The sequence below is a fragment of the Etheostoma spectabile genome, chromosome 16 (assembly GCF_008692095.1).
Source record: "Etheostoma spectabile isolate EspeVRDwgs_2016 chromosome 16, UIUC_Espe_1.0, whole genome shotgun sequence".
NCBI lineage: Eukaryota > Metazoa > Chordata > Actinopteri > Perciformes > Percidae > Etheostoma > Etheostoma spectabile.
In genome coordinates, this window is record NC_045748.1 from 16,785,805 (window position 1) to 16,806,531 (window position 20,727).

General features: G+C 41.3%; 2 protein-coding genes across 6 annotated transcripts in view; both read right to left on the reverse strand.

Moving 5' to 3' along the window:
- Positions 1-331: 331 nt before the first annotated feature.
- On the reverse strand, positions 332-3,450 carry edf1 (endothelial differentiation-related factor 1). Its single transcript, XM_032539977.1, has 5 exons — positions 3,184-3,450; positions 2,093-2,144; positions 1,774-1,934; positions 995-1,088; positions 332-908 (listed from the first exon to the last, which is right to left on the reverse strand). The coding sequence occupies exons 1-5, from the start codon at positions 3,259-3,261 to the stop codon at positions 847-849; spliced, it is 447 nt and encodes a 148-aa protein (XP_032395868.1). The 5' UTR covers positions 3,262-3,450; the 3' UTR covers positions 332-846.
- A 4,945-nt stretch (positions 3,451-8,395) lies between these two features.
- Positions 8,396-20,727, reverse strand: part of prrc2b (proline-rich coiled-coil 2B) — a 28,435-nt gene continuing 16,103 nt past the window's right edge. For 3 of the 5 annotated variants that reach the window (XM_032539886.1, XM_032539887.1, XM_032539885.1), the window contains exons 16-31: positions 18,474-20,510; positions 17,388-17,551; positions 16,054-16,169; positions 15,828-15,969; positions 15,368-15,444; positions 14,684-14,971; positions 14,396-14,497; positions 14,045-14,237; positions 13,860-13,954; positions 13,627-13,754; positions 13,237-13,477; positions 12,899-13,066; positions 12,622-12,695; positions 12,388-12,460; positions 11,782-11,991; positions 8,396-10,658 (exon numbers count right to left, since the gene is read on the reverse strand). In XM_032539886.1, the coding sequence (XP_032395777.1) occupies positions 10,491-10,658; positions 11,782-11,991; positions 12,388-12,460; positions 12,622-12,695; positions 12,899-13,066; positions 13,237-13,477; positions 13,627-13,754; positions 13,860-13,954; positions 14,045-14,237; positions 14,396-14,497; positions 14,684-14,971; positions 15,368-15,444; positions 15,828-15,969; positions 16,054-16,169; positions 17,388-17,551; positions 18,474-20,510 (4,276 nt within the window). In that variant the 3' untranslated portion in view covers positions 8,396-10,490. Of the gene's footprint in view, positions 10,659-11,757; positions 11,992-12,387; positions 12,461-12,621; positions 12,696-12,898; positions 13,067-13,236; positions 13,478-13,626; positions 13,755-13,859; positions 13,955-14,044; positions 14,238-14,395; positions 14,498-14,683; positions 14,972-15,367; positions 15,445-15,827; positions 15,970-16,053; positions 16,170-17,387; positions 17,552-18,473; positions 20,511-20,727 lie in introns of all 5 variants that reach the window. The other 2 variants (XM_032539888.1, XM_032539889.1) reach the window with 2 other exon arrangements.

Genomic DNA, 20,727 nt, shown 5'->3' on the forward strand with positions numbered 1-20,727 from the left:
AGTCTCCCAGTAGTGATCCAAATGTGGTTTTGATTGAATAGGTATTGGTTTTTAATGTTCTTGCCATAGAACAAAAGTCATGAAAACTAGCATTCCCTTATGTTTTGTATAATTAAATCAACTGATTCTGATACGTTTAGTGCCTCTTTTGTCATAATGAGGCATTCACCTCTTGAACATGAGTTCTTTGTCAGTGGTTACTAATAATATCCAAGTTGTTAAGAGATAGCTTTGACAAAACTGCAAAGATGAGTTTTTAGGAATGTTTAAGAACACTTCACATTTCGTTATGAAATCATGTGCTACAGTGGCAACAAATGCACACCCAGTAATGTCATGAACTGTCAAACTTTATTTTTTTAGACCAAAACAAAGCATTAAAAAAAATTCAACACTAATGACATCCACCCACTGTCTCAAGTGTGTGAAAAAGATGCAATCAAGCACTTTTGGCTTAACATCATGCTCAGAATTAATGTCAAACTAGTTGATTTGGTCATGAAAAATAACTCTACTTTTTGAATGAGCTTACAATACTATCAAAAAGTTTAATTTATCATGCCAAAGCCTAAGCAGACATAGGTGAAAAGAAGGTTCACAGAACTTTGAGCTTGTGACGTTGAAAAATATGTTCGATCATTCATTGATTATGTGGTCAAGTTTCAGTATGCAGCCTGTAATGCAGTGGAGCACCAGGTCCTCAGGCAGGACACAGGTGAGATCAGCCCAGGTAGTGGGAGGGAGGGTTGGGGGAGACGGGAGCAGATTTTTTGAGGGCGGGGAAAGTGTTCTGTTTTTAGAAACAGGGAAAGATGGGACGGGGGGGCTGATTTCGAGGCTTTGTATTCATTTCTTCTTGGGTTTTGCCTCCAGTGGTAGGCCAATATCCTTCCCACGCAGTTTCAGCCCTGTTCATGACAGAGGATGAACATACGTGTTATAAAGCTAGCAATTGAGACATGAAAATCAATTATTTAATTAAGAGTATTCTTACCAATTGCTCTCTCTATCTTGCCCAAGACCTGGTTGTTAGGAATTGCTTTCCCACACTCATAGTCCGCAATGACTTGAGGCTTCTCGTTAATTTTCTGAGAAGAAAAAACGTGGCATTTTTCACATTATTGCAGAAAACTTACACTAGTGTTTTAAAATGACTGGTTTCCGTACTTTAATTTTTTCAACAAAAAAAGAGGAAAGGGTCGTGTAGACATGTTTTTATTAACTTCATGATAAGAAGAGATGATGGTAATGTTTGCAAAGGAAATGGCTTTGCTTGCTGGATCAAAAAATACAAAAGTTTATTTAGTAAAAATGAACTGTGTTATACTCAAAGTAAATTATATGATCTTTACATATATTTTGGATCTCATTCACAATTGAATATGGTTTGTGTCTAATTATTGTATACAGCACTGTGCACTGCAATTGAGTGCTACTTCCAAATACTTCCAAAGTCTATATCCTTGGTACTCAATAAGATGCAGTGTCTCACAGACCTTACAGCCTCTTTTGGTCAGGATACCCACCAGGCTTTCCACTTCCTACTTTCTGGCATTAACTTGTAAGCGGTGTTGTGTCAGATGCAATGTGCTTCACCGTTACGTTGTAAGCTTTGTCTTAGTTTTCTACTTTTAGGTTTTTCCCCTCTGTACATTCACCAAGATAAATAACCAAGGTAAATACTGTTTATACAAATGCAAACAAAAGGCATCTCTTCCAGCAGTACTATCAATTGTTACACGTTTTCAATGTACGAGAAGTCTGCATACTCACAGTAGCCAGGTCTTTCTGGGTCAGACCTTTATCCTGTCTGCCTTGCTGAATGTACTTGCCCACCTCCAGGGGAACCCTGTCATGGTGAAGCTCCTCCGTCTCCCGGTCCAGTTTGGCTGTGTTCTTCGTCACAAGATGCTGTTTGTTCTGCCCTGCAGACCCTGTGCGACAAGCAGTTGATCAAAGTAAGTCGGTGGCTTCATCCAGGGAGGTAGATGTGCAAAAACTGCATCATCACAGAACAAGTTGTTAAAGTCAAATTTTGCCTGCTGAATAACTATATGGAAATTAAAAATGTGTACAAAAAGTATAAATTTACATTTCTTGGACGTCTCAACGTCCTGCCCACGTCTCTGAGCAGCAGTGATTGCCTAGAAAAAAAATGGATATTTACAAATCTTAATTTCAAAATATATTCCACAGACATTGACTGTAGCTTGCATAATGACCAGAGCATGCTCTATTAAGCTTGTGGCTGACCCTGATTACAAATCATGCAGTTAGCTAATAAGTAACGAATCTGCTTATCGAAGTATGACGCATAGGTTAAACAAAGGGACAACATGAACAGTCCTGTCTGAACACAACCGAGCCAACTTTACAGCTGCTTAGCTACGCTGTAACGTTGACACAGTATCTTCCGGCTAACATTAATTTCCCATAACGGACCGTAGCAAGTCAACATATTACCACACAATGTTAAAACAGCTGTTAACGTTACAGTAACAAACGTCAGATGTCTGCAGACTTGTCTCTGGCGTGAAGAATATCTACCTTTACAGCATGACTTTAGGCGTTTAACTTAGTAAAGTTACATCTTTTGCCAACAATCATCAAGTTACCAGACATCTGCATGGGGTTTGGGCATGTCGTCCTGTCCCACTTAAATGCTAGCTAGCGTTAGTTATGAGCCTAGACTTTACCTTAGCTAGCCGAGTAGCTATCCTTATAAGGTTAGTTGGCTAATGCTAAATGCTATTTTTGTCACCGTCAAATATTTAATGTACACTATTGCAGTGAGAACACTGCCGACAGTAACAGTTAATACGTCACCCCTAAATCCCCCCACACAGCTATCTAGGTTAACGTTACCGTTATATCCCGACCGTTATTAACGGGTTTAAGAAAGAGACAAACGGCCACATCCACTGTTGTTATTATTAGTGTTAGCTAGCTACACCCTTCATGGCTAGCTAAACCACGGAGCATGAGCTATGTTTGCTGGTCAATTTAACCAGTAACCACGTGCAACATTACCACGTTTTACTAACTTAATACACTATGAACTAGCTGTTTACTAATTTATTTATTCACTATAACACCAACCCCGACTTTTGGCTAGTTTAAAGGATCAATAGTTAGCTTCTGAACAAGTCAGAAAAACAGACGCAACATTAGTGAGGCGCTAACCTGCTTGGATTTGGCCTGTGCAGCAGTCGGCCCCTTCTTCCTCAAGACAGTCACGGTATCCCAGTCACTTTCTGCCATGTTTTCAGGGGTTCACTCGTTACCCGTAATATTTAATAGAGATACAAAAATAAGTCAGTGTTCGAACTGACCCCTTTTAAATACGGTAGTGTTGCTTCAGCGGACTAGACACTCCTTCCAGAATTATCATCCACGCGTTCTGCCAAAGCTTTATTTACAACAGACTTTTGAACAGTCACATAATTCGACGAGTTTCAGCAGCGACCTCTGCTGGTGGAGCACGCTGACCTACATCCACATGCCAGGTTTTACTTTAACTGTCTGTGGTTTTCCACCGTGAAATGGTACATTTTGGACGATTGCACATTTAAAACATACGTTACATCAGAGGGGGGTGAGGGAGGGAATATCACACTGCCTCCTATCCAGTTGTTACAAAACATCAGTTTGTTGTATCTCTTGGCTGTTTCTGAGAACAAAAAATAACAAATTGCCTACATAGTTGTTTATCAGGAATTAGTTTAGACATTACTCTGAATAATGTATTACTGAGTGTGACAATATTGTTTTTTTTGTTTACACAACATTTAAAAATAAGTTTAGAGCATTTCACAAACTTTACACAAAGGTAGAATGGAGATACAATTTGCCATGATTTTAACAAAAATATTGCATGTTCAACAACAAAACAATACAGGAAATAGAAAAATGTAAAAGTATTACACAACATGTAAAACTTAGCATCACAATGAGTAAAAATGTACCAATAAAAAATGTGCATAGAGTTTTGTTTCCAGTCATTCGGTGAAAGCTGTCCAACATTTAGCACTAATTGCAACCTTTGGTGATCTATAGGCCACAGTCTACCAGTAACAAGACATTTCAGAGGCAGCATCACTGTTGCGTCGTGCGCGGGTCGGGGACCAGCCAATCTCTGAATGGACGTCCTCGGCCTGGTGGAGACGGCCCAAGCGGTAGCCATGTTTGGAACCCTGTTTTCCTGTCCATGCGCGAGGCTTGGGATTCATCTGGAAATAGATTAAGAAAATGATTGAAGAACATTGTACACCGTCTCACTCTCAGTCAGAAATAGTCTAGAAATAACAGAAATGGCAAGGACCCTAAGGTGGTTACTGTATTTTTACCCAATTTGGAGTACCTGTTGCATTCTCTAGAGGGCCTGGTTCAAAATCTACTTTTTATACAATCCATATTTCAGTTGGAATTATGCTTTAAGGTGCATATCCTCAAGCAAATTTCTGTTTAAACAAATCATCAGTAACTAACTGGCTTACAGCAAACCCAGGACATGGTAGTGTTCCAGTCCTGGAATACTGCTTGGCAGTGTTGTAGTACTTAAGGTCTTGGTCTCACTTTTTGAAGGTGCTTGTCTCGTCTCGGAATCAACCACATTTTTACTCGCTCTTGTCCCGGTCTCGGATGAAGAGGACTCAGGATTTTATTTCAAGACCACAATTGCTGGGCTATCACTAAACTGCCTGTGTATTATCACCTCATTTCTAGTTTGAAATGTGTTACCATTAACCCCCATTCCCCGATATGTATTACATTTAAAAGACTTTATTTACAAAACAACGTCTAAAAGAAAACACAGCAGTAAGTTCTGCAATATGACGCTAACCGACACAGCTGGGACCACCTACATTTTTTTATCTGTACAAAGTAATGAAGCATAAAGAACAATAAGTGTAAGTGATGTTGGTTAGCCAGCTAGTTATTAATCTACCAAAACTCTCCAGAAATCCCTTCACCCCCTCACCCAAAGGGATTATTGGATATTAGCTCTACACATTAGCTTGTTAGTTGTTGTGTGTATACACTGAATGTTTCAGTTGTTTGGTCTCGGTTTCAGTCCCTCAGAGTGTCTCGGTCTCGAAACACTCTGGTCTTGGTAATGACTTGGTCTCTGTTTAAGTCGTCTTGACTACAACACCGCTGGGTGGTTGCTAGAACTCTAGACTCAATGTTCTGGGTGAACGTGTGTGTGGAGATCTTTTACTAGTCTATATCCACGACATTCCACTTCCGAGATTGCTCCGTTCTCGTGGGAAATCCCGCCGAATTACACTCTGTTCGTCCCGATTCTTGTTACCTTCTGTTTTGTTTGTGTTGTAATTTTAAACGCCGGTGGATTTCTGAGGACTACGGTTAACTGCTCCTCAGATCTCTGCAGGGTAAATCCAGACAGCTAGCTAGGCTATCTGTCCAATCTGAGTTTTCTGTTACACGACTAAAACAACTTTTGAAAGTACACATGTTCCACTAAAACAAGTTCCTTCCTGAGACTATTTTGCAGCCGCTTAGCTCCGCCCAAGACCATTGTGATTGGTTTAAAGAAATGGCAATAAACCGCTGCACATTGTTCGCCCATGCCAGAATGCTTTGTGGACCAGCAAGACCCAGTGCAGCATCAGTGGAGGAAGGTCTGGCAAAGCCAGACTACTCTTGTACCAAAAAGTTGAATTCTCATGTGCAATTTATAAAATAAAAAGATTGATACTTGGTGTCCTTGTATCAATGCAGTATTGACACGGAAAATACAGTATACTATTCACAGTTCTGTTTAAAAAACAACAGAAGAGGCGTACTGCCAACTTTTGCACGCACATTACCCAGATCCCCTCTGAAACGCTATCCGTTTCTCACCTGAACAAAAAGCGTTGTGTTCATGTGAAGAGTCTCCACTCGCTCCGACAGGTGATTCAACCATTCCAGATGGCCAGCGATAGACTGGGCAAGATCACTGTTGTTCTGTATTTGAAGAAAATAATGTCAAAACAGAAGAGTGCGCACGGAAAAACTGTTTTTATCATTCTAGATTGGATTGCATGCTGAACGTGCCCCAGACAAGTTGTCCTTCAGTTCAACAGCAGCGAGGCGAACATGCTCCAGTTTGTCACTCTGCTCCTTCAGCCGGTCATCAAGCTCCTGCATCATCATCAGGCCTTCATCGGGCCTGACAACGCCCCTCCGGGTCGCCATCCTGGGGCACAGATACACACTTGTTATTCAAAGACAACTGCAACATACTGGGACATGAGGTGTTTTTTTATTTATTTATTAAATTAGGTATAATGTTGAGTTTTCTTAAATTTGAGAAAGGAGAGGCTTTGTCCAATGAAGATTAACAAAAAGATTTAATAACAAAATGACATGAAAGGCTAGGATTTTACGCTGCAGCGGACTACAAGATGTATTCGCCTCGTGGTCCTACATTTTACAGTCCCAAACGTTTCTCAGTTTCCCCAATATATTCCCTTGAAGTTGTGGGCGGTTCCTTGGATGAAAAAACCTTTTTCCATTGGCCCGTCGTCCCCCAAATGTTCGGCGTTATTTCCAAATCCATATGTTTTAAGGTGACTTCCGGTCACAAACAAGGTGATACCATGTCAATTATTTTCAAGTTAGACTAGTCTTTTGGTCTTAATGTAATCAACACACGCCCCCCAGACGGAGACAATAAAAGTTCTTCCAGCCATGTGAACAAAGAGCTTCCTCGTGGACGCTGAGTGACAGCTACCCGATCTTATAGCACAAGGCTGCAGAGGCCAGGGTGGTGATGGGGTGCATGCTCCTGCCTAACTCAGCTGCAGCGTCCAGAATACATTAACACATACAAGTACATTGATATCAAAGATCAGCATTAATTTAACCTTTTCTTTTTTTTAACTCAACAATACACATCTATAGATTCCATGATCTTTAGAACAAACCTGCTGATATCTTTACACAGACATGTTTTACAATGGTCACCACCACAACAAAAATCTGAACCATGTACCTGAGCAAAAGAAATACAACAACTATTGGTTTTCACATCAACTCAATATGACTTGCAACTGGATTAGAACCACACGCACGCACGCACACAATAGTCCGGTTTACAAACAAGCGCTCGATCCAGGTAACGTAAAATGGCTGACGTGTTTTACTCTTTGGAGCGACATGGTTTTTACCCCTTTTATTTGATTTGCGTATTACAGGTAAACTTCGAGAAGAGTAGTCTTGCTAGCGCTTGTATGCATATTATGTTTTTAGCTAGCAGTACATATCATGGTCGCATATCAAACATAAGATTGCAGTCTATGATATCAAGCGCAGGATTCGGTTATTCGCGCTTGCAACACACCCCGGTACATGACTCTACTACGGCGGGGCTGTCAAAAAGTTAAAAACAGAAGTGAAGTTACCTTGTTATATGACGAAAACACCCAAAATGCTCGGAGGTAAAACGCCAAATCTTGTGGGGAAGTACGAGATTTCGCTCTGCGACAACGAAGGGAAAACTTTCTTTGTCCAGACAAGCCTCAGGAATGTGACACTTGTGACGTCATGTAGCCTGCTTTTTACAGGCACATTTTTATCGTGATCATGGTACGGTATTTGTTATTAATGAAATAGTGACCAAACAATGGGAAATTATCGCTTTGTTTTCAATATGAAACTAACTTTATTAATCTCACTCAATATGAATTTTAAAAGCCAATCTATTAGTGCTGGCTCATAAAATCCAGCAATTGAAGTTAAGGTGCAATTGTTATAATTTTTTTTCTTACATCCCTTTGGGACCATGGAGCTCCTTGCTCCTAATTAAAATGAGTACAGTTCCTAACTAGACAAGTCCAAAGAGAGAGCTTGCTGGACAAGAACCAAAAGGCCCTTTATACTAGACAAACCGATGCAGTTTATTTAAGAGTATTTAAGTTAATTTTTGACTTTAAAAAAGGCTCTTAATTTAAACCTGGTTATTAAACTGGCCAAATAAATTAAAAAAACAAAACAGTAACCAAGCACATCCACAAACCTTGGTGTACATGGTTTTATGGCACAACCATGAATGGCAAGACTGTCCGTCCAAAACAAATGTTTCTGTTGTAACTTATTTTAAAGTGGAAATGCTCGATTGAGAATGGGGAACTTGTAAAAAGGTGTTGCTACTGGGAGAAAAGAGGATCAGGTTGCTGGAGGCAATGCTGTGTGAAAAACTAAAAACACTACATATGAACAATCAGTGTTTTTCAGATACTGTGCTGGACTCAGCCTAAATTCCTTTTTCCATCATTGCTTTCACAAGAATTTGATGCATGATTTTAATATGACAACGTGAGAATACAGAATCCACAGTACATTTAAGAAAACACAACTGCTTTATTTCTTTTCTTTCAATAAGCTCTTTTTTTTTTTTAACAAGGGAGAGTAATGACCAAATATCTGAAAGGATAAAGATCAGGTAGGATAAACAGAATGCCGGATCAGCTGTAGAAAGCACTGGTCCTTTGACAAAATGAAATATGCATCTTAAAAGTACAAAAAAAAAAAGGTCAGGGCAACATTTTGGTGCAGGTACAATGATGAGAAGCATCATGATCTTTTGCAGTAAGGGATGAGGCAAAACAAAACTCCAAGCCCACTAAACCTAACAAGTGAAAGCAGTCCATTCTGAGAACACAGTGACCTTTCCAACGTTAAATCTTTTATAGCGCCACAATATCTAAAATGAAATGTGGGTTTAAGCCTCCCCTCGCTGACAAGGCTCGACTGTACAGTTAAGTATGCATATACATATATACCAGTGAAACACTGTCAAAGATAAATCTTAACATTTTGTAGTGTCATGGAGCGTTATGGTAAGCAATAACATTTCACCAGTTATGACATAGGCATTGTGAGTTTCAATAGAGTGTCCATTACAAAAAACAGAATAAAAGAGGATTCCAACAGCTTCACATTTTCAAATAGAACAAACACTTTTAAAAGTCCTTCGTAGTCCACTGGAACTGCAGTGCTCACAAAAAAAAGCATAAGCAAATAACATTTTATCCAACAAGCAATGCTATATGCCCCTCGTTTGTGATCATTAGCTTCTAACAGGAAAACGTTTTTTGGACCCTGATTGTGATTATAGTCAGGCTGCATTTATTGCTAGAGCCACCTCAGAGACCAGATGCTGAATAATCAAATGGTGAAGGGTCTGTTTCTTCACAAGTTCCCCACATTACTGTCAAGTGGGATTTTACGGGAATTAGAGAAGAAAGTCTTTCGAGAGCCTTTAAAGAAGAAAGCTTAACGCCCCAGAATGAGGGATGTAAAAATCATCACTTACATCACATGTTCATAAACAGACAATTTGATGAATTACAACCCAAACAAAGCAATAAGAAAGCAATCATTTCAATCAGCTATTTTGGGGGGGGACATTACAGCATTTGTGAATGCAGCCCCCTCCCCTCTGCACACAAAAAAAACTTTACAATGAGCCCAAAAAATTGTTGCCAGCTTGGTTGATCAAAATCCACACAAGTTGATGGCAGCACTATGAATGCTGAGTTCAGAGTCTTTGTGAAATGTTGCTCTGTTCTAAGTAGGGGTCCTGCGAGTTTACACACATTCAGCACATCACATGCACACGCTGTAGCAATACCAGTGAAGTTCCCATGGAAGCAACATGATTTTGGTAAAATGTCCACCTTTAAGTTTCAATTTACATACAGAAGAGAGCGAGCAACAGGATGTAAAAGCAAAGAATAGAGTTAAGAAAAGAAATTATTTCTATTAATCTAAGCAGTTTGCCACAGTTCATAGGCTGGGTGAAGTACCCCAGAAGATGCATTACTTACTTTTGAAATGTTGACATGCAATGATGTCCACAAATTGGATTTTTTTCTGGGTTAATAAAGTAAGTCCTTTACCAATAGCAGGAATGGGTGATGACTTTAACATTAAATTTACCAGCGAAAATGCCAATGAAAAATGATTTAAAAAAAAAATAGTGTCCCACTGAATTTCAAATTTGTTTAAAAAAATTACTTTGCTTCCCAATAGTAAGTTATATCAAGTGTCTGCCTGATATTAACGGCAACAGTCCATAACAGGGAGTAAATACAGTTTGGCAAAATGGTATGAAAAAGGAACCCTCTGTCTGAGTTGGTCATTTTTATTTTCCCCACCTTGAAGAGAAAAAACAAAAACAAAAACAGCTTTTCTTTTTACCAATCTCCCCTTAAAAGTGACTAATAATAAATTAAAGAGGACCTTGAAGAGATCTGCTTAAAAGACTGTGCGTCTATGTATATATTTATATATATTTATATATCTCTATACGTGATGTGAAATGGTGTCCAGTTCTGACAGTTCAAAAGGGGTAATTCATTATGATGTCTGCCCCTTGCCATGGTGCCTTTGGATAAGGTGGGTCTTGGAAGGCTCAGACTTTGGTCAAGGGGCTTGTGTTGGCAGGCTAAGTGATGATGAGGATTTAAGGTCCATTGTTATGCCTTGCCCTCCTCTACTTTGACAGCCTGGGGTTTGATGGCTCCTGTGCGTGCTGGTTTGGCTTGCCCTGTGGAGGTTAGGGGCTCCTGGAGTTTGCTGGTCATGCCCCCAGCTGGTGTCTTGCCCTCACCCACTGCCTTTCGCACTTCTCGCATGGTTTTATTCTACACAAAAAAAGGTAGAGTTATTAAGACCTACAGCAGAGCCTGTAAAACCATAGATTTATGCACTAACATACTGATGCTCAGCTACCGGGTATAAAAACTAGATTCCAACAATCTTTTAATGATTTTCAACATATGCACAGCTTCTGTCAATTTTAGCAGTTACTTTGACAATTTATGCTTTATCTGGAAAAGCAGTATTGGCAATTACATACTGTTAATTCTAACAAATCAGTTTTACAATGTCAGGCAGGAAAGATTCTCAGCTATCCAGAACACCATACTTCCACCTCATTACCATAGCATGCTTATGATGCTACAGAGATAAGGATTGAGTCTCATCTCTGACCCTATTTGTAAGGCTTTTTAAATGCTGCTCTAACTTGACCATTTCTTACCATAAGTACCATGCTGACTATTTTTCAAATTTAGATAACCATTTGTGAAACATTTTCATAGTACGGTTTAGTCTATAACAGAGTTTCTGTGGGTTTCAACAAGTCAAATTTAAGAGTTTTTAAGACCATTATGATTGCAATTAAAAGACCTTTATCACAACATTAACTGAGCTCTAAACTCAGTTTTTTCAAGCCAAGTAACACTAAACTTGCACTTCCCCAAAGCTGAACAATGAAATAAAATTGATGTCGGTGGTGCAATCCGAAAGAGACTTGCGCCAATCACACAAAAGTTGATTGGCTGTAATATATTTTGGATGTTAGTCTCATTTGTAGTTGTAATACAGCGAATACTTGCACTAGCAAAAGAATAACACACCACCACCATGGAATAAAAAAAATAAAAGAAAAAAAAAGAGCATTAGAGGTAGCGTTGCAAAGACCTGGAACAACAATCCAGCAAATTTAAGGCCTAAAAGTTTTATTTTGAAATTTAAGACTTTTTAAGACCCAGCGGAAACCCTGTATAAACACATCAATATTACTATTATACCAGTATGGAATTACACTATCCAAGATAGTCTTACAGCACTACAAATGTATCCGGTCAAGGCCTCTCAGATATGTTAACTACATCTCTACACTATACACAATACAAGCAATGCAAATAGAGAAAAAGAAGGTGGATAAAATTAAATTACCTATATTTACAGTGGGTGGCTCACCTTCATGCCATCCTCTGGCCCTTTAACATGGGGCTCAGGGGCCGAGGGAGGGGTAGAGTGGGAAAGGTCACGGCCAGGATTTGGGTAAGGGGGGGGGCGAATGATGACAGGCTTGTTGACCTGCATGACTGGTCTCTGTATGGGGTTGGGGAAAGGGCCAGTGGTGGGGGGCCGCATGTGCATCACCATGCTGCCCTGGCATGTTGGGACCTATTGGTCCCAGGAAAGAAGAGGAGGGGGATAAATGAAAACAAACAATTAGCATGTCAGTATTGAATTTCTTAGGGGAATTTTCAGACTTGGTTCAAATACTTGAAGTCAGTCACAGGTTTGTTTCTTCAATTGCATTCCATCAGTGTGTTTAAAAATATACTTTGTATACTGATTTTTGCATAATGACAGGTGCTGCGAATGTGTAATCTTTTTTGAAAGATGGACGTAGAAGTACTTTTTGACAGCAGCTTTCAGACTTTTGAAAATGCCCCAAACTCATCAGCCTTAGGTGTTGATAAACCTGTCACATTGGCCCAAGAATGAAAATGCCCCAGTCAACATTTAAATTAAACACATCTCAATATGTACAGTATATACTTGAAAAATAAATACCTGTTGAGTAAAATGTGTAGGGAGAGGACCCCCAGGACCAGAGGGTTTCCCACTGGGGCTGGCAGACCCAGGCCTGATGAGGTGACGGGAGAAAGATAATAAAAAGATAGCTTTACAATCTATTTCCTAAAATGTATATTTGTGATACACCATGTTACACTTGTCGACAGAGCAAAGCTGCATGTGTGTTGTAGACAGTTCATTTATATCATTGTACAAGTCATTTCCGCTCACCTGTAGGTCCCCCCAGATATAGGGGAATGATTCTTCTCAGAGAACTGGAAGCCTTTCATTTCCATCTGTGAGCCCTGGGAATAGGGCAGTAACAAAGACGCAATGTCAATTCACATAAAAAATTGTGGATGGCCAAGTTATAGATAAGATATTTGCAACCTTATACAGATTTGTCTACATGTTTTTGTGGGACAAAATGGGAGTTGACTTCCATTATTGCACTAATGACTGAACAGATCCGTTTTTGGTTGAGCAACAAAAGATGAGTAAGTCACACCTCTCTGCTGCCAGTCATGACCGAAGCCTGGGAGCCAGGTGGCAGCATTCGGCGTGGGCCCCCCACTGACAGGTTTTGTCCCTGCTGCAGCTGGATGGACTGTGGGAGGATGAGATGTTGCTGAGCTGAGCCATAGCGGAGCTGAGAGCCAGGTAGGGGCATGGTCACCTAGTGGAAAAAAAAGGATTTTACTGTTATCATTTAAACCAACCGTCCAATTATGGTCTGGTTATGCAGTAAAGGCTTATACTTACTTCAATTAACATGAATGCAATGTACAATTTAATAAATCCATTTGAAATAGTCAATATGAAACTGAGCTTCAGTAATCCACTTACCTGGATGAGCTGAGAGTCCATTAGCTGGGAGGAACCCATTCCAGGCCCTTGGTTCATCTGGCTGTCATAGACTAGCTGCTGGCTGCCATTCATGGGCTGATAGTGTGAGCCTGACTGTGTCTTGACCATGTCTGAGGGCTGCATGCCAGGGAAAGCAGAGTAAGGCCCTTTGAGAGGGGCTCCGCCCGACAGCACCATGGGGTTGGGCTGTGACAGGTTGGGGTGCATGTAAACCTGGGACCTGAAAGGAACAAGACAGGGCAGCAGAGTGAGTAAAAAGAAAATATAAAGTGCATGGAGGTGCCACATACATGAAACGGATAATATGACTAAAGTGAAGCAAATGAATGGGAACAATACAAATGTCATGATAAATTGAGGGGGCAGTACCTGAAGGGGGGAATAGAGTTGAACATCTCTTGGGACTGAGAGACAGGTAGACCTCCCCGAAGCCCCAACTGAGCCTGAGCCTGAAGAGACGTGTGCAAAGAGATCGGAATCTGCTGTGCTGCGGCCGCCTAAATGGATGAACAAATGTAAGATAATGACAATTCTGCTGCTAAACAAACACATCTGTCTGTGTGTGTGTGTGTGTGTGTGTGCGCGTGCATATATCTCTCTACCTGTTGGTAGGTCTGCTGCTGGGTCATGGGAGGTACAAGGCGGGGCTGGCTAGGAAAAACATGACCATCCAGATACAATGGGGGAATATGATTACCTAGAGAAGGGACATTAAACAGGCTGTTAGTTTAGATTCCCTCAAAAGATTAAGCCCTCATTAAATAGAGAAAATGAAACGCAGTTTTACCTTGCATGGACATGGAAGGTGCTACTGATGCCACAGGCATCGGAGGCATTGAAACCCCTCCAAAGGAACTGTAGCTAACACCACTGGATGAGCCTACGCTGCAGGGAGGCTGAGCACCTGTAGCACTTCCACCAGGAGAGCCCTGCTCAGGGAGAGACTGGGAGTTCTCCCATGCCTTGCGTGCGGATTCCATCTGAAGAAAAATAAACATTTATGGTTGATATGCATGTTTAAATAACACTCAGTTTTGCCTGTATGTTCCCACTATATTCTTTTCCATACAAAAAAGAGTTCATTCCTTTGTATGTAAAGATATAGCTATATATACACAATAGATTGTTATACAAATACCTTGAGAGTGAGATCAGCACTGGGAAAGGAGATGGGGTTAAGGTTAATGCCAGGCTGTAGGTGGTTAGAACGCAGCATGGGGATACTCTGATTGAGAGCAGTCTGTTTAAAAACAAAAGATTTGGATCAATCAGTTGCAGTCAATATCTCTTATTTTCAAGCAACAAAAGAGACTTATCAAAAATACTTGAAGAATAACGTAGTAATTGTCACATCAATCTTTGATGCATTTGGATGACCTCATTTTATTTACAAGACCCCACAAACGCACAGATATAAAACACTCACATTGGTTGTAAGAGCCTCCTGAAGCTTGTTGACAGAACTGGACACGGGCACTGGGGTGGAGCCCGGTGGTAGGCTGAAATCAGAGTCTTTGGCACTGACACCAAACTCAATAGGAGGCACAGGCAGCACAGTGTCCACATGGAGGTCCACACCATTGACTGGCGTGATTGGGCCACCTTCCAGCCGATCAACAGCTTCTGATCCCTTACGGTGCTTTAGGGAGCGTTCATTTCCGATGGGCCCTGGCTTGTGCTGTTCTTTACTCTGCTCTGGGCCAGCATCAGAGTCCTGGCCGAAAGAAGAATTGGCAAAAATTGGTTTAGGTTTCTCAATTGAATCAGATACTGTTGTAGCCAATTTGTTATGTCAATAATGAGGCAAAAAAAAAAACTAAGGGATTCAGAAATGGTTTTAACTAGGGTTGTAACGGATCACAAAACGGTATTTAGTGTTTTTTGCCCCCAACGTCTCCTTCCAGGCAGACAGAAAAATGCATTTCAAACACCATTATTATGGTTAAACTTTGCAATTGAACCACAGTTTACATGCAATCCAAACCGTGAGAGCTAATCCGTACGGACCACGGATCAGCTATGGTCTGTTAAACCACTAGTTTTATCTGCAGACAAACAACGCACAAAATATATACATTCTATGTTCAAATGAAGGACTGCATTGCACTACCTCAGAGTTGGGCTCGCTCCCAGTGTAAGACACCTGTTTAGTCCATGAGTCTCCCCCTGAAGACTGTACTGAAAGAGCTAAAAAAGATAAATGTCATTAGTACAGAATAAAATCAATTTATCTATTTTCACACAATGTCCATTCACAAAAAAAGCATAAAACATAAAAAAAAAAGATAAATGTTGAAAAACTAAAACTGACATTTAAAATAATTTCATCTAAACCTCTCTTCTTTCTGCCGGGTTGAAAAATAAATATAAGGCTAAGAAATATCATAAACGGTCTCTCGTTTTATTATTTTAGAAAACCTGCACAATGCTAACTTCTGCCATTTGTAGTAATAAAGCAAATATGCCTTAACAATTTCAAGTTACTATGACGTGTCTAAGGCTACTGCTTAATAGCCCAGACAAAAGCATCAAGGACAAAGCATTGACACAAAGGTATGTCTGTCTCCTACCTGAGCTGTTAGTCTCCCAGATTTCAGTTCCCAGGTTGTTGGAAGAAAGCACTTCCTCAGGTTGTTCAATGCCCAAGCTTCCCTGCTTTTTGGCAAAGCGTGGCGGTATCTTGGATGTGATAGTCCTGTTTTTCACTGGCACCTAATACAGGCAACAATGAGAAAAGCTCAAACTACATATTTTTTGTTTATCCTTGGTGTAATTACTGAGCATATGTTAACTTACTGGAGCTCCCTGTTCCTTCCTCCTTCTATCATCTTCCTGGGGGCGTCTCTGCTTTTTTGACAGGGCATCCTGGTATCCATCTGGATTAGAAACTGGTCCTCCTGTGTCCCCCTCAACTACAAAACAGGCATATGGTCAATGTAAAATTATCTGCAGTAGGAACTGAAACAAAAATACCTATTAATTTAATGATTAAATAAGGTACTGTCTCCAAACCTTTTTTTAAAAGTGCTGCAGTACAACTAGGAGGAGACGAGTTATGAGGTAAGTTTGAAGACACTACCTTATTTATTCATTAAATAGATATTTTTGTGTCGTGTTGTAGTTTATAGACGGTCCCTAAGCACCGCCGGCTGCTACTAGAGACCAATCTTATTTTAAAATCATTTTGTGGCTCATTAACCTTGCGTTAGGAAAGATGCGCCTTTTGTGATATAATATAGTTTCGCTATAGAGTAATTGATCCCAGAAGTTTGAATCTGTGAATATCTTTTTTTTACTACTTTGCTCACGTTTATTAAACCAAGAGCACAAATTATGAATCCGTGCGTAGTTTATAAAACCGAGGGGACAGTTTATTCTGTACACACAGTTTAGTTTTTTTTTCCTCTGCTGACACCAGGGGGGCTCCGTGGGTTGGTTAGGTCAGAGTTTTTTTTTTTTTTTTTTAAACAGTCAATGGTCAATGTGTAATACTGACAGCTAGGGTTTAAAATGGTTACTGAAGTCCAAATTCAAAATACTGGAGCATCGTCTCACCCGTCACCCAAGCGTCTTACCCGTTTAGCAGGAAATTAGCCAACTCTGCGTCCGTTTTTGCTCTAATCTAAATGCATCTCCAATATTTACCTCTGTTTAATCATGTCTCTGGTCATGTAACTGTTTAGAAAGATGCAATTTTTAGGTCGGGAAGATTGAAATATCTTTGTTAATCCTGTTTTGTTGCTGTTACCATCACTGCAGTCCGTTGTTTTTGCGTCTCATGTCTGGCAACCCGGGTGTTAAAATGGGCATTTGACACACAGGCCAAAACAAAAACAGACATTTTGCCACGGAATGGAAATTTACAAAAAGAAAATACTGACTTTAGCATTGTTGTCGTCAGAGAAGTGATGTATCCTTAATATGTGATGACATTGTGGTAATTTTGTAATTAAATACATTAAAATGACATCAGTAATCAGTATTTAACCCAAGAAATGTTACAGCTTCAATTAGCCAGGGATTTCTTTCTTTTCCCAATGTAGATGGCAATTGTTCACCTTTAGAATTTTTAATTTCATTTCTTTCAATATGGACAACACAAAAAGTTAACTAAAAAAGATTGGACTCACTTGGGTAGCTGCTGAGCTCATACTGGGACAGAGGCTCGGCTATGTCTGTCTTGACAGGTCCTTGCTTGAGGTCCTTGTCTAATTTCTTCCCTGAGGACTCACCGGGCTCCCTCTCCTCTGGCTGCTCTATGCTGTAGACTGGGCCCGACTCATCTGGGCTTCTGCTAAAAAACAGAAAAGAGTGAGACAAATGGACTTTAATTGGATTTGGCAACAACCAAAGAACCTCTCGAGAATCTTGTGGTCAATTTGAGTATCATTTTGGCAGTTGAAAACAAATACAACAACAAATCCTTCACTTAAGTTCAGCAAAAGCTACACATGACAGGTGGAACAAGAAAAACAAAACAGAATTACTTAAATTCAGGCTCAAAAAGGATGTTGTCTATAGTGTTAGTAACCAATGCTCCTGTCAGACACAGGTGCCTTTCCCACATTCATCTAGCATATGAAACTGAGCTACACCCTCATCTGGGACCAACTGCATGTTGAGTACTACTCGGTATCTTAGGCTTTGCTCAATAGAAGGGAAAACATTTTTACTTCCTTAAACATTGTGGCAGAATGGAATTTTAAGGCTAGTGAGTAGTGACCAATCAGTTTTGGTCAAGAGACAAAAAAAATTACTCCTCAAAAGCTAACTATTGGTACAAGTTGACAACAGACGCAATAACAGATAACTGTTCACTTAGTAATCCAGAACTAAATCAGAACGTCCAGCAGTATAAATCAGTGCTGGTAAAATGAAAGCTGGGTATCTTAGTGAACAATTACATTGTTTCTTTATGTAGAGTAAGCACTTACACTCATACATTTGTACTACAAAATAGTTTGTTTGCTCAATTAAAAAGGTGAGCAAAGAAACTGTTTTCAGTCCAGTTGCTGAGTGTAAGCCAGAATATATAGAGTATATGTACCGTAGGTCAAAAACAATAAGGAGACGCCATGTGTTTTTGGTTTCCAAGCGACTATAACAAGCAGACACTAAAGCATTAAAATAATTCATCAGCACATACTGTTGATGCTTCACCCAGGTGGTACAGGATAATGACAATTACTTCAAGTTTGTTCTATTAGTCACCTCACCTCTTACAAGACGTCCCTCCATTCTGCCAACTGTCACTCCTGTTGGTGGAGGTAGGGGGATTATCAGGTGAACGTCTCATCTTGCTCGCTTCCAGCAGTGAAGGCTCCCCTTTTCTATTTTGCCGTTCCACCAATGGTCTCTGGCTGGAGAAGCTTCTCTTGCAAAGTTCCCTCTTCTCGCCTGAGCCTGGTTCACTATGGCAAGACTCTGAAGGAATATCACCATGTCCTTGTGTAGCTGTCCCTCCACTTACACCTCGCTTCTCTCTCCAGTCACCAAAGTCGCTGTTCTCTGATCCCGTCTCCCATTCCTCTGCCGGACCATGCTGGCTAGAGCGTGTACCAGAGTAGTGGCCACTAGGCCAATTGTCTTCCCCACTGCCTTTGGGGCGACCAGGCCATTGGTTTGCAAATTCTCCATTTATGTACTCTTCACTTGTCCACTGGTTTGTGCCAGGTTCACGTTCTTGTTGTAGACGACGAAAGCGGGGAGGCTTATCTTGACGGGGTGGACGCCGTCTCCTTAACATCTGCCTGTCAGGGTTGTCATTGTCAAAGTAGAATTCTCCTTCACGGTCCTCTGTGCCATTTTCCATGAAGGAGCCTGTGAATTTGGGGGGGTACTTGGGAATCTCCCGTTCAACAGGTGGTCTGCGGGAGTAAGTACTCTCAGCTCCAGGACCATAACCATTTTCTTGCATTGAGCCACCAGTGCTACTAAACTGGGGCCCACGGCCCCTCCATGTTGAAATGTCCCTGGATCCTCCAAAGCCTCGACTGTAACTTCCAGTTGCGTTCAGTCTGGGAGGCAGCATGCGACCACCAAAGCCCCTGCTGGCCTTGGCCTTTTCTCTGGAATCTGGGGCTGTCTGGTCATCTGTGTAAACCTTGTTGGATCTCCAAGAGTCTCTATCAGCCTTGCGGACTTCTCCAGACTCTGTGTAACTTTCTCCATTTTCAGATCCCTTCTGACGGCGCCTCTTGGGCAGTTCCTCATACTCAGAGGCTTCACTCAAAGTTTCACTGACATTTCGCCTGCGGGGCTTGCCTCTCTGGAACTCCTCCACCTTGACAAGGTCCCTCGGTGGTGCTCTACCTCTGCCTGTCCGCTGAGCGCCACTGTTGTTATTGTTGTTATAAGCCCCTCTGAGATTGTCTCCACCTCGGCCACCACGGGTTCCACCTCTTGAGCTAAATTCCCTAAAGCCTCGACTGCGGCCCCTACCTGTTCCCCTGACTGCACCAAAGGCCTGTTCTTCATCGATGAAGATCCAGTTATTACGCCGAGGTGCCTGGGGCTCCCGATTTTCCTGGCTATCTCTAGGTGACTGGCTCTTGCCACTGTCCCAGGTGCTCTCCTTGGGAGAGTCGTCACTGTGGGTACTCAGAGGCTTCTCTGTTTTGGTGGGAGCTGGTGACTGACGCTGCCTCTCTTCGGGCTGTTTCTCAACAACAGGTGAGGCTGCATGCCTGTTGCTGGAAGGCTGGTTATCTTTCTTCAAGTCATAAACATTAGTAAGGACTTCTTTCTCCAGGCGATAAGGAACAGGCTTCTCTTCAGGCTCAGGTTTAGGCTTCTCATTTTCCTTGTCTTCCACTTTGAGAGCCTTGAGTACTGGTTTCTTGATGGGCCCAGTTCTGCGAGTCAAGGTGCGCCCACTGGTCTCAGATGGTTGGCTAACGCTACTACTGGAACTGGGTTCGGACCACTGGCTTTGAGCATTGCTGAGTCCTCCGTCTTGTTTCTGGCTTCCATCTCTCTTCCAACTGTCCTTGGAGCCATCTAAGGTCTCATCGTGTGATTCAGAACCGTCTTTCAGATGCTTGTCCCTAGAGTCTTGTTTTGGGTAATCACTATCTGCATGATTCATGGAGTGGTTTTGAACAGTGGTCAGCAAGCCTTGGTCATGGTGTTGGTGTTCTCTGTCTGGGCCTCGGCTCTGGTAAGCATGATGGGGGATATCATCTTGGGGGTGGGTCAAGCACTCATGGGCCCTCTCTTCATAGGAGTCCGGTTGGGGGCAGGCCATATCATTTCTGTGGAAAAAAGATACAAAAAAGATGAAGCTTGATAAAACAGAGGCCCATTAAGGGGAGCCTATGTGACTAAGTAGGGTTGTAGGCGTCAATATTGCTTTGTGAGGTCAGTTCCAGGGATTTAATTAATTAATTAAATAACTGCAAAATGCACAGGAACTAACCGTACATACACACCGCCACCGACTTGAGCTGCAAAAAAGCTCTGGCCGCCCCG